The 13,841-nt window shown below is 35.5% G+C and overlaps 1 protein-coding gene across 1 annotated transcript in view; it reads right to left on the bottom strand.

Moving 5' to 3' along the window:
• Positions 1 to 13,841, bottom strand: part of LOC140955715 (uncharacterized) — a 106,550-nt gene that overhangs the window by 56,355 nt on the left and 36,354 nt on the right. Inside the window, 2 exon segments of the mRNA XM_073409896.1 lie at positions 693 to 974; positions 1,332 to 1,427. Coding sequence (XP_073265997.1) covers positions 693 to 974; positions 1,332 to 1,427 — 378 coding nt within the window.

Below are 13,841 nucleotides of genomic sequence, written 5' to 3'. Positions count from 1 at the left end.
ATCATCTTTCTCACAAGGTTCAAGAGTGGGTTTTTCAATAACCTTACCACTACGAAAAGTGATGACTGATTTGACTTGATCCATGTGTTGGCTTTCGGAACTACTTGCATTTGCATTGTATTGCCCCTTTGGATTTTGCTGTGGTTGAGATGGAAACTTACCTTTCTCTTGAAAACTAAGAGCAGATGTGAATTTTGCAAGAGCATCTTTAAAATTTGGCATGCTTTGAGTAAGTTGAGTGTTGATTGTCTCTTGCTTTTCAATGAATGCATGTAATGTTTCCTCAAGATTTCTTCTAGGAGGTGGAGCATAAGGAGGTGCATATCCATGAGAATTTTGGAAATTATGGTGTGCTTGAAACGGTGGCTGTGAAGTTTGTGCATTATTGTTATCACTCTTCCAACTGAAATTTGGGTGATTTCTCCAACCAGGATTGTATGTTTGCGAGTATGGGTTATGATTGGGCCTTTGGAAACTGTTTAAAGCATGGGCTTGTTCATGGAGGCATTCCTTGAAAGAAGGCAAAGTTGGACAGTCATTGGTTGTATGTTCATTTGTTTCACAGATTTGACACACAATGTCTTGAACAGATTTTAATTGACCACTCTTTTTCAATTCTAGTGCCTCGACTTTTCTAGCTAAAGATGTAAACTTGGCTTGGAGGTCATGATCTTCCCTAAGGTTATACATACCTCCACTAGATGTATGAGGTTGGGTTTTACTTGGTGCCTCATAAGTGCCCTTAGTGTCCCAATTTTGCGCATTTTCAGCTAGTAAGTCTAGGTACTTCATTGCTTCATTAGGGTCTTTATCTTCAAAAGTTCCATTGCACATCAATTCAACCATTTGCCTATCTTTAGGTGTTAATCCTTCATAAAATTGTGAAACCAATCTCCATGTTTCAAAACCATGATGAGGGCAAGTATTAAGCAAGTCTCGATACCTATCCCAACATTGGTAAAATGTTTCACTTGGTTTTTGAGTGAAAGTAGTGATTTGTCTTTTGAAAGAGTTGGTTCTGTGACATGGAAAAAACTTTTTTAAAAATTGTTGTTGCATTTCATCCCAAACACGAATGGATCCTGACCTAAGATTTTGTAGCCATGTTTTAGCTTTATCTTTTAATGAAAAAGGAAAAAGCTTTAATCTAATGGTATTCATGCTACAATTTAAGTCATTATAGGTGTTACAAACTTCTTCAAATTCTCTCAAATGCAAGTATGGATTTTCTAGATCTAAGCCATGAAAAGAAGGTAAAAGTTGAATAATGTCTGGCTTAAAATTAAAATAAGATGCATCAGGAGGGAAAACTATGCATGAGGGTGCACTTGTTCTTGTGGGATTCATGTGGTCTCTAAGTGTCCTAACACGGTTATTCTCATTATTCTCATTATGAAGTGACTGGTTATCTTCTTCGGCCATATTTTCTGAAAATGATGAGGATACCCTAGAAAGTCTACCACTTAATGTACGTGACCAAACACTCATGCACGTGTAGGAAGAGAATAAAAGGAAGAAGAAAACAAAAGAAAAAGAAACAACACAAAAGAAACAAAGTTAGATACAAGAAAAGTGAAAAGAAAGAAAAACAAATACTAAAATTTGTACAAGAATTTACCTCCCCGGCAACGGCGCCAAAAACTTGACACGACCAAAAGCTTGATGTCTTCTCCCAAGTGCAGGAGTGTCGAAGTAATAAATAACCCGGCAAGACTGGGGTCGAACCACAAAGAGGTTAATTGTATAAATTATAAATAACAATACAACAACAACAACAATAACAATAATAGTAATAGTAGTAATAATAATAGTACTGACAATAATAATAATAATAATAATAATAATAATAATAATAATAGTCAGTACGTGGCGTTGTTATACCTGAGAATGATCTAAAAGATCGGGTCACAGGTTTCCAGCCTATATGTTGTAACCCATTTCTGGGTCCCCACATAAAAAATAATAAAATACAAAAAAATTCAACAAAATATATTATCAAAAAATATAACAGTGAAAAAATGCCAGAGCGCCCTAAAAATGCTCAAAAATTGATTGAGGATGTTTCAAAAATATAAAAATTATTTTTTGACAGTATATCATTGACTGATGAGAGCCCCGATGATAAAGAAAATTCAATTTGAGGAAGAAAAATGCAAAACCAGAAGTTTATGGACTCAATTAAATTTTATTAAAGGTTTAATTGCATTTATGAAGAGTTTAATTGCAAAAAAAAATTGATTTTGGAGTTAATTTGGGCTTTAATTAAGAGAAATTAATTTTTTGGGGTCAAATTATAATTTTTGGAAGTTAATTTGGTCAAATCAGGGGCTTAATTGCATAACTATTGAAGTTTAATGGCCAATTAGGGACTTAATTGAAGAAATCCGAGACCAAGGACTACAATGCAAAACGCGCGCAAATTAAGGGCCGAAATTTGAATCTGACAAGTTTTGGCGCCTTTTCCTTTTAAATGAAACGGCGCGTTTTGACCAAAACGGCGCCGTTTCATTCACTGTTGCAAAAAAAAAAAAAAAAAAAACAGAAGCCCAAAACGGTGCCGTTTTGACGGCACTGTAGGTCTTCTTCTTCCCCTGGACGCGCGAGGCAGGGGAAGAAGAAGATTTTTCTTCTCCCTTTTCGCCTACTTTCTTTCCTTCTTTTGCTCAAAAAGACGCCGAAACAAGGACACCACTTGCCCAAGGATTTCCACATGTTGGACGAACATTGGAGGGGCGGCAGCATAGTGGTCGCCCCAGCCACGTCTCCCCTGTTTTTCGCCTATAAAAACAGGGGAGGAAGAAGGAAGAGAGAGAAGAGAAGAAAAGAGGAGGGGAGAACACAACAGAAGGGAGAGGGAAGAGAGAAGAGAAGAGAAGAGAAAGAAGAGAGGAAAAGAAAAGAAAAAAAAAAAACAGAAACAGAAGAAGAAAGAAAGAAGCAGGGGAGAAGAGAGAAGAAATCGTCGCCTCTGCCACCCTTCGATCACCAGCAGCACCGTCGGCCACCGCTCCAGTTGGAAGCTCCACCGCGTCAGGTAACCTCCTGCTCCCTCGCCATCACTTTTTTTCTTCTCGCCCTCGCTGTCCCTGCCTGCACTTGCATGCAGAACGTGAATAATTCACGTTCTGCTGCAAAATGCAGCGTGGGCTGGGCTGGGCCGTCAACCCAACCCATGTAAAATGGACCTGGCCGGCCCAGCCCACGCATTTGGGCCGGGTCCGGCCCATTTCAATTTTTTTTTTTTTTTTTTTATAGAATTTTTACAATTTTTCCAGCACATGTTTTTATCAATTTTGCTTAATATCGGTCTGTATTTTACATCGTAAAAATATAAATTCGGTATTAAAATACCCGGTTTTCGTCCCGCGGTACTGTTCACTATTCATACAGTACTGTTCACACAGCATAAAAAAAAAATCAAAAATATTTGTTTCGGCATTTTATAATTTTCCCGCGTAGTTTTTTATGTCATTTTGATTAATATCGGGCAGTATTTTTACATCGTAAAAATATAAATCCGATATTAAAACACGGTTTTCGGCAAAAACTTCCAAAAATAAAAAAACAAATTGAAAAAAAGAAAAAAAAAAACATTTTTGTTCATACGGCCAAGTGTCTCAAATCTAAAATATCATATCGTATTTTTCATATGTCAAAAAAAAAATATTTTAGCATGCATTTTGGCTTTAATAACCAGTTTATTAAAGTCAAGAGAACATTGGCCAAAATCTCAAAAACAACAAAATATTTTATTTTGTTTGATTTTAGTATCAAGGATTATGAATTTATACGTAAATCGTATTCCTGATATTAAAAAGATATTTTCTTTTGACGACTTTGAATAGTTAGTTTTTTACCCGATAAAGATAAGGATCTCCTTATAGAGGAGGACTTTTCTTAAACCGTAAACGAACCAACAAATAAAAAAACCACAACATGATTTTAGATTTTATCAGACATTAAAACAATGCAGCCTACCTTAGGTTGGGCGTAGTTGGGGTGCTAATACCTTCCCTTTACGCAACCAGTCTCCGTACCCGATCTCTAAAGACCAGTTAAGGTTCCTAGTAACCAGAATACTAGGTGGCGACTCCCAGTCCATATTTTCACTTGTAGAGACAAGAATTCCTTGCCTCTCCCTATTTTCAAGGAATACATATTCCGATTTTTCCTTGAGGGTGGACGATCGCCACGCCGCCGCACACGTGCGACACTATATACTGAGTTTATGAAAAGATCAAAGAGATATATTATATAATATAAACATAATGTAAATAATAATAATAATAATAATAATAAAAGAAGATGAAGATGAAGATGAAGAAATTAATGAGAACTTTGAGATGAAAGATTAATGTAAGGTTTAAACAACAATAAAAACAAATGTCAAGGTTAGAGGATCCACTAATGGTACTTCAAACAAGTATAGTATAAACTCTTATTACTCAATTGGAAACCACACATAAAGGAGGTTCCAATCAGATTATAAATTGTTAACATGATTACATTAGTTATCTTATTCGAATAAAGCTAATACTTGTAAATGTTGGCAGGCATTCATGATTATAACTTATGTTAACAACAAATCAAGTTCCTTTCATAGCTCAGGTGTCGGTTATACCATACAGTATGGGCTATGAAAGTGCCAAGTATTTGTTGTACCAAGTGTTATACAACATAAATCTAGATTAACCATTTAACAAGCAAAGTATTAAAAGTGAATAAGATAACAAATATAAAACATGTTAGTATCCAACGTTAAGGTCCATGTTAAGTTTATATTATACTTATTCTTACACCATTAGTGTACCCTTTTCACCTTGACATAATTAACTTAGCTGAACATAATGAAAGAAAGAAACATAAATGAACAAGATAAGAACATAAATGAGAAAGAGGTTAAATAAGTAAAGGAAAGGAAATGAAGTGCATAAACTTGATATTAATAAAAGGAAGACATAAGCAATACAAAGAGAGAAAGCAAGAGCATGATCTTGATCTGGAAACCAAGATGTCTCAATACATGGTAAGTGCTTGACCGCTTTTTATGATCGGCTTGTTTTAACTCGCAAGTGCACGAGTGTGCGATGTAGCAATTAACTCGGTAAGATCGAGGTCATATCCACAGAGAGCTTGATCTGGAAATTAAGCTAGGTAACAACAAAAAAAACTCAAGAGAAATTAAATTAACTTGGTTGAAAATAATTGATGGATTTGTTTTCAAAGATGAAAAAGTGTAAATAGATTTTAAAAGACAAGAAAAAGTAAGTCTTGGTCCAAATCAATTTTATTGGTGATGTATTGGTGATTTCTTCAACATATATAAGATAACTCAACCTAACATCAACGATGGTGATATTAGATCGGAAGATATTACAATGAAGTTTAAAAAGATGAAGATTAATTATTGCTTAAAAATGAACAAGTACTTTCAAATTAAGTAAGACATTAAATCAAGCAATCTCTATACCAAAACTAAGGTTTGTGCATAAAAATTCAAGATTATAACATTACCTAAATGATTTCTAAAATTTCTTTGCAATAATAAAACATTCATGAAGAAAATGAGAAGATAAACATTAAGATTCATTCATATCTTAAAGAACTCACCTCAATCACCATCATCCTTGATTTGGATCCAAGAAAGAGATTAGCCAACCATGATTATATATAAGAACACTTTAATAAACATGAAATAACTTGAATCAAACTGAAATAATAAGTTTTACAAACTAAAGAACCGAAATCTACAAAGAAGAACACAACAGAATTTCAGTAAAAATTCGGACACAAATTTGACTCTAACTTTGGACAGAAATTCGACCCTCTTCGAAGCCTCCACTGGAGATGGCTATTAGAGACATATTTATAGGAAATTCTGTTAGCTTTCCAGATCATTTAATAACAGCTCATTTGGACATCTGAGTCAACAGTTATGGGCAAAACACCGAAAGGTGTTCTGGAAAATTAAATCAGGCCAGCTTGGAGAACACTTTGGTGCACGTTTTTCTTCCTCCTTTATGAGCTGTTTCTTTCTTCTTTTTGACCCAAAATAATGTCACAATGTCCCCTACAGCTTTCCATCCATGTGCTTGCCCTCTTGGATCAATTAATTGCCCAAAATAAATCAAATGTTATTTGTTGTGTGGACATGTAAGATCATGGATTGTGCTTGGGCTGATTTGGAGGCTGATTTGGGGCTGATTTGGGGCTGAACTTGAGGCTGAATTTGAGCATCAAATAAGTATACAAATGTACATATTATTTGGGCTAAGATTGACATTGAAACCTTGAGTGTTTGATGGTTGAAGTTTGCACACAACATAAGGCAAGTTTGGGCTTGAAATAGATCATATGATATTCTTTTCTAGAATTGGAATAGAATTGATTTTTGGGGCAAATTTAGAGCACTAATTTGAACCAAGATTTGCTTCAATCTTCAACTAAATTTCTCTTCAATTCTTTGTTCCAAATTCTGACGTTGAATTTTCTGAAATAATTCATTTAAGCTCCAAAAACCTATCGAAACATTAAAAGAAACTTCATTACTAAAAAGCACATCACTTATTATAAAAACCCAAATAAAAACAATAAATACATATGTAAAATAAAAGACTTAATGATACTTTTGATGCACAATCAGTAAGTGCCTCCTTTTATAGGCCAAAATTTGGAACTATTGATTTGTTGATTAATTGATGAGTGGGTGGCCACATTTTGACTTGGTGACAATCCTTATCTTCTTGTTTGAACAAGACGTCATTGCTAACATCATAATTTGTCCAGAATCCTCGGGAATGTTCTAGGAAATTGTCTCAGCTTTCCAACAAAAAAAAGATGAGGTCATTTGGACTTCTAGAACTCAAGATATGGGCTGAACACTAAATAGTGTCTGGGTTGCAGAACAGCTTCGAACTTCTTCGTTGTTCCTATAATTTGGACTTGAAAACGGCCTTCTTAGATCGTCCAAATGAAATTTGTAGGCCTATGTTTTACCTTTCCATCCATATAAAATAGACCTAAATCCGAGATCTAGAGCTCCAGATATGATCCAAATTACCGACCAATGTTCCGGTTTGGACTGCACCGACATCTCTTTTCTAAGTTTGGCCATCTCTTTGTCCTTTAACTTTCAATGCTTAAACTCATCAATCAATCCTTTTGTTTATGTGATAGTCTTGCATTTAAAATGAGCATTTACCATAAATTAAGGTATCTTATAATATCAAACTTGTTATTATAAAAACATGCTTTAGTTAAGGAGTTATTGATACTTCAAGTGCAAAATGATGATATAAAACCTTGATAAACATGCACTTTTAAGTACTAATCAACATCCCAAATGGATGAATATCCAAAATATTATTAGGAATAACTTGTTATTATTCGCTGTTAATGTTTGGATAAAGAAACCCGAAGTAGTTAATATCCAAAATATTTTTCTAGAAATAATTAGTCATCACACATCCTTGAAAGAAGCCTCGTTTATAATTGAGGACATTTCAATTTTTGACTCGACAATTTAGGAGCTATAAAAAATGAAACACTAAGGCAAAAAGAGGCTTTTAAAGCGCTCTGAATTTCCTTAGATTTCTAAATTTGTGTCCCTTCTCCTTGCGATTTAGGAGTCGCAAACTCTTGAAATACTAAGGGAAAAATAAGCTTTTAAAGCACATGGAATCTCCTTGGATTTTTATCTTAATAAATTTAGTTTGAATCAAACCTAAGAAAACTGATGGGATTAGAAAACAACAACACCATAACAATTATAAGGCAAACCAAACACCGAGTAGCTTACCTTAGGTAGGGTGTACTAGAGGTGCTAATACCTTCCCTTTACGCAACCAATCCCTTGCCTTAGACTCTCTAAAAGACCAGTTAGGGTTCCTAGTGACCAAAATACTAGGTGGCGACTCCTTTATCCACAAATCAAAACAAAAGACCCCGAAATCAATCAAGGATCGTTGTGACTCCGTGCTCCACCACAAGGGTGCGATAGCTCATATGACATCGTTTTTGGCTGAAATTTGGAGTGTTCATGGGTCTTTAAGTCAAGAATCCAAAAAATTAGAGTTTGCATCAATTTAACTTTAGTAGCTCCAGATATTTAAGGTGGAATGGCCAAAGGTCAACACTAGGAAATTACGAGATTTAACTTTGAAGGCTTTGATTTCTATGCTCTTCATTATTTTATTTTCATGTCTTAGATTTCCAGAAAGGTTGGATGTTAGCTTTTTAATGCCACTAAAATCACTTCATTTCTACCTCTAGAGCTCACGCTCTGCACAAAACATCGATTGAAGGTCAAATATGCTAATTACCTCCAATTTACTTGTTCTTGCATCTTTCATCCAAAAGTGTCTTCAAAACATAAAACAAAGAATATCAAGGCATTTTATATATAAAACATAGGCAAAATACTTGTTAAATGTGGGTGAAACTATCGAATAAAATGGTCGTATCAAATATCCCCATACTTAGCTCTTGCTCGTCCTCGAGAAAGGATAGGTAAAATCAAATTGAAATTAAATTAAATCAAATCAATATGACTAATCTCCCATCAATATCCAAGAATATATGCATTATAAACAAGAATACAATCAAGAAGGATAAAGAGTATAAATTTTCAAGAATTTATTTATATACAAACTTCAAAACTCAATTAATCATCGGGATTTAAATGAAATCTATGACATGCCAAAGTAATAGGTTCTCTCATGGATATACACTCCGACACTCACGTGCTTAGAGCTTATGTGTTTAAATCTCTCAAATTCAGTCAAGGAATATGTCCTACCATACGCTTGCTCTTCAATCTCGTCTTCATTACTAACATATTACAAGTAATGCATGAATAAAAACGTCTTATTTCCAGTTGTAATGGGGTTAAGGTTAAGGTGAGGTAAAGGAGAGTAAAAGAAAAGGTTCAAACCAAAAAAAGTAGAGCATTTTGAAAAATGATATTTCAAACAAGATATTCCATCAAAGCACATAAATTTTCCATCTTTAATCACCAATGCTTAACTTCTTTTTATTTTAAGCTCTTTCAACATAAAATCTTAAGAGCATAAAGGCGCACTTTTTTTTCTTTTTCTTTTTTTGGTTTCACCTTTGGCAACTTTGCCAATCTTTTCATCAAGCATCACTTCTTTCTTTTCACATGATTTTTAACCATAATTCCATGACATGTCACAAGTATATGCTCTACTAATCCTTGGCCAGAAGAAAAGAAAAACATATAAAAATTTAAGGCTTTTACATGGATAAAGCAAAGAAAAGATAAACAAACTCGGAAGGGGTTCACTAAGGATAATATGCCTTAGGTTGGCTTTTTGGCTCAAGTGGTTAAAATTCCTAATGCCTATATCATCTTCATGTATATATATAATACAAATGTAATCTCAACAAGATATGAAGCAAGTTTAGAGAAACATATCATTAAAAGAATGCACAATCAAATAATATAATGTTGAAGGCTCAAAAGCTTGCATTGATATAACACTACAAAGTCAACATGTCATATTCTCAAAGTCAATCCCTAAACCAATTAAACCTTAAAACTTGCATGCACACTCCTTCATTCAATTTATATCTTAATCTATCTCAATTAATTCTCATATATAATACTCACATTCTCGTAAACTAATAGGAGTTCAAAAGATCGAACATAGAAATTTGTTTTTGTTTTTGGAATAGCAAAGAAAACCAACATTCTCCCAATACTCCCACACATAAAGCACAACATTGTCCTCAATGCTAAAATAAAAGAAAAGGAATATAAGAGAATGATAAAAATAAAGTAAAATGCAAAAAATAAAAGATAAGGAAAAAGAAAGCAAATTTTATTTTAAATTTTTTACTAGGTTGCCTCCCAGTAAGCGCTTTTGTTTTATTTCATTGGCTCGATATGTGGTGTCATAACTCAATTCTGGGTTATTCCCCAAAAATCAATTTCTTTTTTCAAAATAAAAATCAAAAATAAAATAAAGGCTGACAACGTGGAGAAGGTAGGTCGGGAAATCAAGCTGCATTTTTTGGAAGAATACAATGCAAATTCAAGGTCATATCAAATGATTATTGGATGAATTCGCATGAAAATTAAGTCCAAGGACATAATTAAATTTTTAATAGGCCAATTTGATTTAATCATGGGCCAAATTGAATTTTAATTATGTTTAAGAATTAATTTGGGTCCAATTAAAGGATTTAATTAAGTGCAAGGACTTAATTATACTTTAAATGGGTCAAATTAATTTTATTTGGGGCTTAATTGGTGAAAAATTAAGTTTGGGAGCTTAATTTGGGCTTAATTGAGAAGATTGGGATTTTAAAGAGACCAAATTTAATTTTTACCAAGTTAATTGATTGAAATCAGGGGTCAAATTCCAAGAAAATTGAAGTTTTGGGGTCAATTAGGGGTTAAATTGACAAAATCCAAAGACAACGGCCAATCTGGAAAAGGCGCCAAACTATAGGGGTCTAATTGACAAAATCCGGGGGTCAGATTGAAAGCAATTGCAAGCTGGAGGACTAAATTGAAAACCGGCAAAAATCCCTAATTTTCTATCCAAAACGGTGCCGTTTGCGTGTTAAAAAAAAAAAAAAAGGGAAGGGACTAGGCGACGCGTCGCCGGGATACTGTTCATCTTCTTCCTCTCAAAGCTGCCCGAGTGGCTGCTTTCCAGTCGCTGTTTCTCATTCGTGTGGCCCCAAAATCCGACAACGCATGCACCTAAATGTCCACCTGAAAGCCCTTTATCCTGTGGAGTGGTCTGGTCGGGTCGACAATCTTGGAAACGGCTCCGTTTAGTGGCCCAAAGTGGCACCCTCGGGCAGTCTGCAGCCTTGGATTGCCAAATTTGGCAGTTCGAGGTGAACACTTTTAACCAACGGCTTAGCTTCCTCGAGTCGAATCAAGGGCTGAGACTTTTACCCCGTTGAACAAAAGATTACCCTCTTTCCATCCCTATAAATAGGAGCCAATTTCATGCTCGGAAGGAGGATAAAATTGAACACTAAGTTGGCCGAAAACCAGCATTCCCTGCCCAGTTCCTGCAACCAGCCCTTTCTCTTCTTTCTCTCTCCACCGTGGCTTCAGCCACTACCACCATCATCACCTCTTCTCTTCTGTCATCTCCACTGTGAGCAGACCACCCCTTCATTCTCCTCCCAGCTAGTCTTTTCCATCAGCAGCAGCATCCCCACAAACAACCACAGCCTCGGCCTCATCTCCCTTTCTTTTCATCATCGTCATTCTTCCCTCAGTTTTCCCTCAACCTCTCCACCGTTGGTGACAGAGAAGCAACACCAGAAGCACACCGACCCTCCCCAGCAATACCTTCCCTCCTCAGCCACACCAACAGCTCCAGCCGTGAGCTTTTCCTTCTCCTCTGTAGGACCCGTTTTCTCCTTCTTGCAGCGGCGACCAGAACCAGCAACCGGCAGCAGCAGCACCAAGCTCTCCATCAACGCCGCCCCAGCCTCTCGTCATCCACCTAGACAGCGGTTGTTCCTCCCACGCCAAGCAACTTCCTCCTCCCCGCTTCGCCTGTTCTTCATCGTCGTGGCTGCTGCATGCAGAATTCAGCATGCAGCATGGTTAATTAGCATGGTTGCTGGGCTGGGCCAGCAACCATGCGGGCTTGGGCCGGACCATTTGGGGTCCGGCCTGGCCTAAAAGAAAGAGAGGGATATGTTGGGTCGGGATCGGCCCAACCAAAAGTTCTTGGGCCAGCCCACATTTAATATTATATATTATTTATATTATAATATTATTTTAAATTAAAAAAATTCCAAAAATTTCAAAAATCATTTTAAAAAATTTGTGATTTTCTCAAATATTTTTCAACCAATTTTGCACAATATCGGATTGTATATTTTACATTATAAAATATAAATCCGGTATTAAAATACCCGGTTTTCTCCAAAATATTTCAAAAAAAATGCAAAAAAAAAAACATTTTCAAAAGGAAAAAAAATATTTCATTGCATACGGCCAAATCCTAAAAATTTTCCAAGCATATTTTTTGTAAAAACAAAAATTGCATCTTTTTCATGTTTTTTTAAAATGGATATCGTAACCAGATTATGATTGTCCATTAGGATTTAGCCAAAATGTCAAAAACCTTTTTCCAACCTTTTTTTCTAGGATCCGGATGTAGACTTTAATATTTGTGGGGTGTAAAATTACGCGATAATGTACATCCTCGGGTATTAAAGATACAAGGTGTAAATAAAAGCAATTTTAAAATTAAGACTTTAGAATGGTTAGGATTTAACTGAATAAGGTAGAGACTTCCTCACGAGGGGAGATCTGCCTTGAACCTTAGAAAAGACCAGCGAATAGAAACTCGACCTAGAAAAGCAATCAAACAATAATGCAGCTTGCCTTAGGTAGGGTGCACTGGGGGTGATGCGTCTTCCCCTTGCACAACCAGTCCCTTACTCAGACTCCCGCAGACCTTAGGTTCCTAGTGATCATAATACTAAGTGGCGACTCCAACGAACCAAGCAAAACACAAATAAAAAAAATCATCAGCGGATGCCGCGTGGATTTTGACGTGCGACATGTGGCATGCTCATTCTTCATAGATTGGTTCAGCTAACTCTACAAATGCGATGAGTTCTACCCTCCAACCTTCATAGAAAGGTTTCAAGCGATACCCATTTACCTTGAGCACTTTGTTTGTTTCTAAACTTGTAATTTCAACTACACCATAAGGAAAAACATTAGAATCCACAAAGGTTCCAATCCAATGAGAGCTCAGCTTTCCAGGAAAAAATTCAAACATGAATGATAAAGAAGGACTTTATCTCCAATATTAAACTCTTTTCTTGTAATCATTCAGTCTTAAAGACTCTTAGTCTTTTCTTTGTAAATCTTTGCATTCTCATAAGCATCATTTTGTATCTCTTCCAACGTGATTCCAATCTTTTTGGGCACCAAATGGATAGGCACCACCCATTCAGTGTCTGTGATGGGGCAAATGACTCTTGCATCATGGGGGACAGTTTGCAAAGCTTGCAAAGCCAATGCTGATTGATGCACATTTTAGGGAACACATATGTGCCTCTCAATCACTTCTATCTAGGTAAAATCATAGTCATAACTCAAAGCCACACTTAATCCGTTCTCACAATCAAAATCAAAAACTTGTTGCACACACTTATCAATTTGGTCATAACATGTGATAGAATAAACATTGCTATAAGGATATTTCATTGCATCATGAAAATTAAATTCAATCTTTTCATCTCCTACTTCCATAGATAAAGTATCCTTACCACAATCAATCTTTGTATCGGTAGTTTTCAAGAATGGTCTCCCAAACAATATAAGAGTGTTGTTTGATGAATCACAAGAATCATGTTCCATATCAAGAATATAAAAGTCATATGGAATTATCAAACTATCAATCTTGACTAGGACATCTTCGATCACACCAAGTGGGTAAACAAAACTATGATCTGCAAGTTGTATTACAATGCTAGTTTTATTCAAAGGCTCTAAACTAAGAGAATCATAAACATGTTTAGGTATAACACTAATAGATGCACCTAAATAGCACAGGGCCCTTTTGAAACTAGCATTACCAATAAATGGGATAGTAAACGCACCTGGATCTTTTTGGTTTAAAGGCATATTCTTTTGAACAATAGTAGATACAACTTCACCCATACTTACCATTTCATAACCTTTCAGTTTGAAAGCTCTCTTGGTAGTACACAATTCTTTTAAGAATTTGGCATACTTGGGAATTTTCTTAATAGCATCAAGCAATGGAATGTTGAGTTTAACTCTCTTAAAAACCTCTAAAATCTCTTTTTCTTTATCCTCTTTC

This window comes from Populus alba, chromosome 6 (assembly GCF_005239225.2).
Source record: "Populus alba chromosome 6, ASM523922v2, whole genome shotgun sequence".
NCBI classification, from domain to species: Eukaryota; Viridiplantae; Streptophyta; class Magnoliopsida; order Malpighiales; family Salicaceae; genus Populus; species Populus alba.
This window is presented reverse-complemented; position numbering and strand designations above follow the sequence as displayed.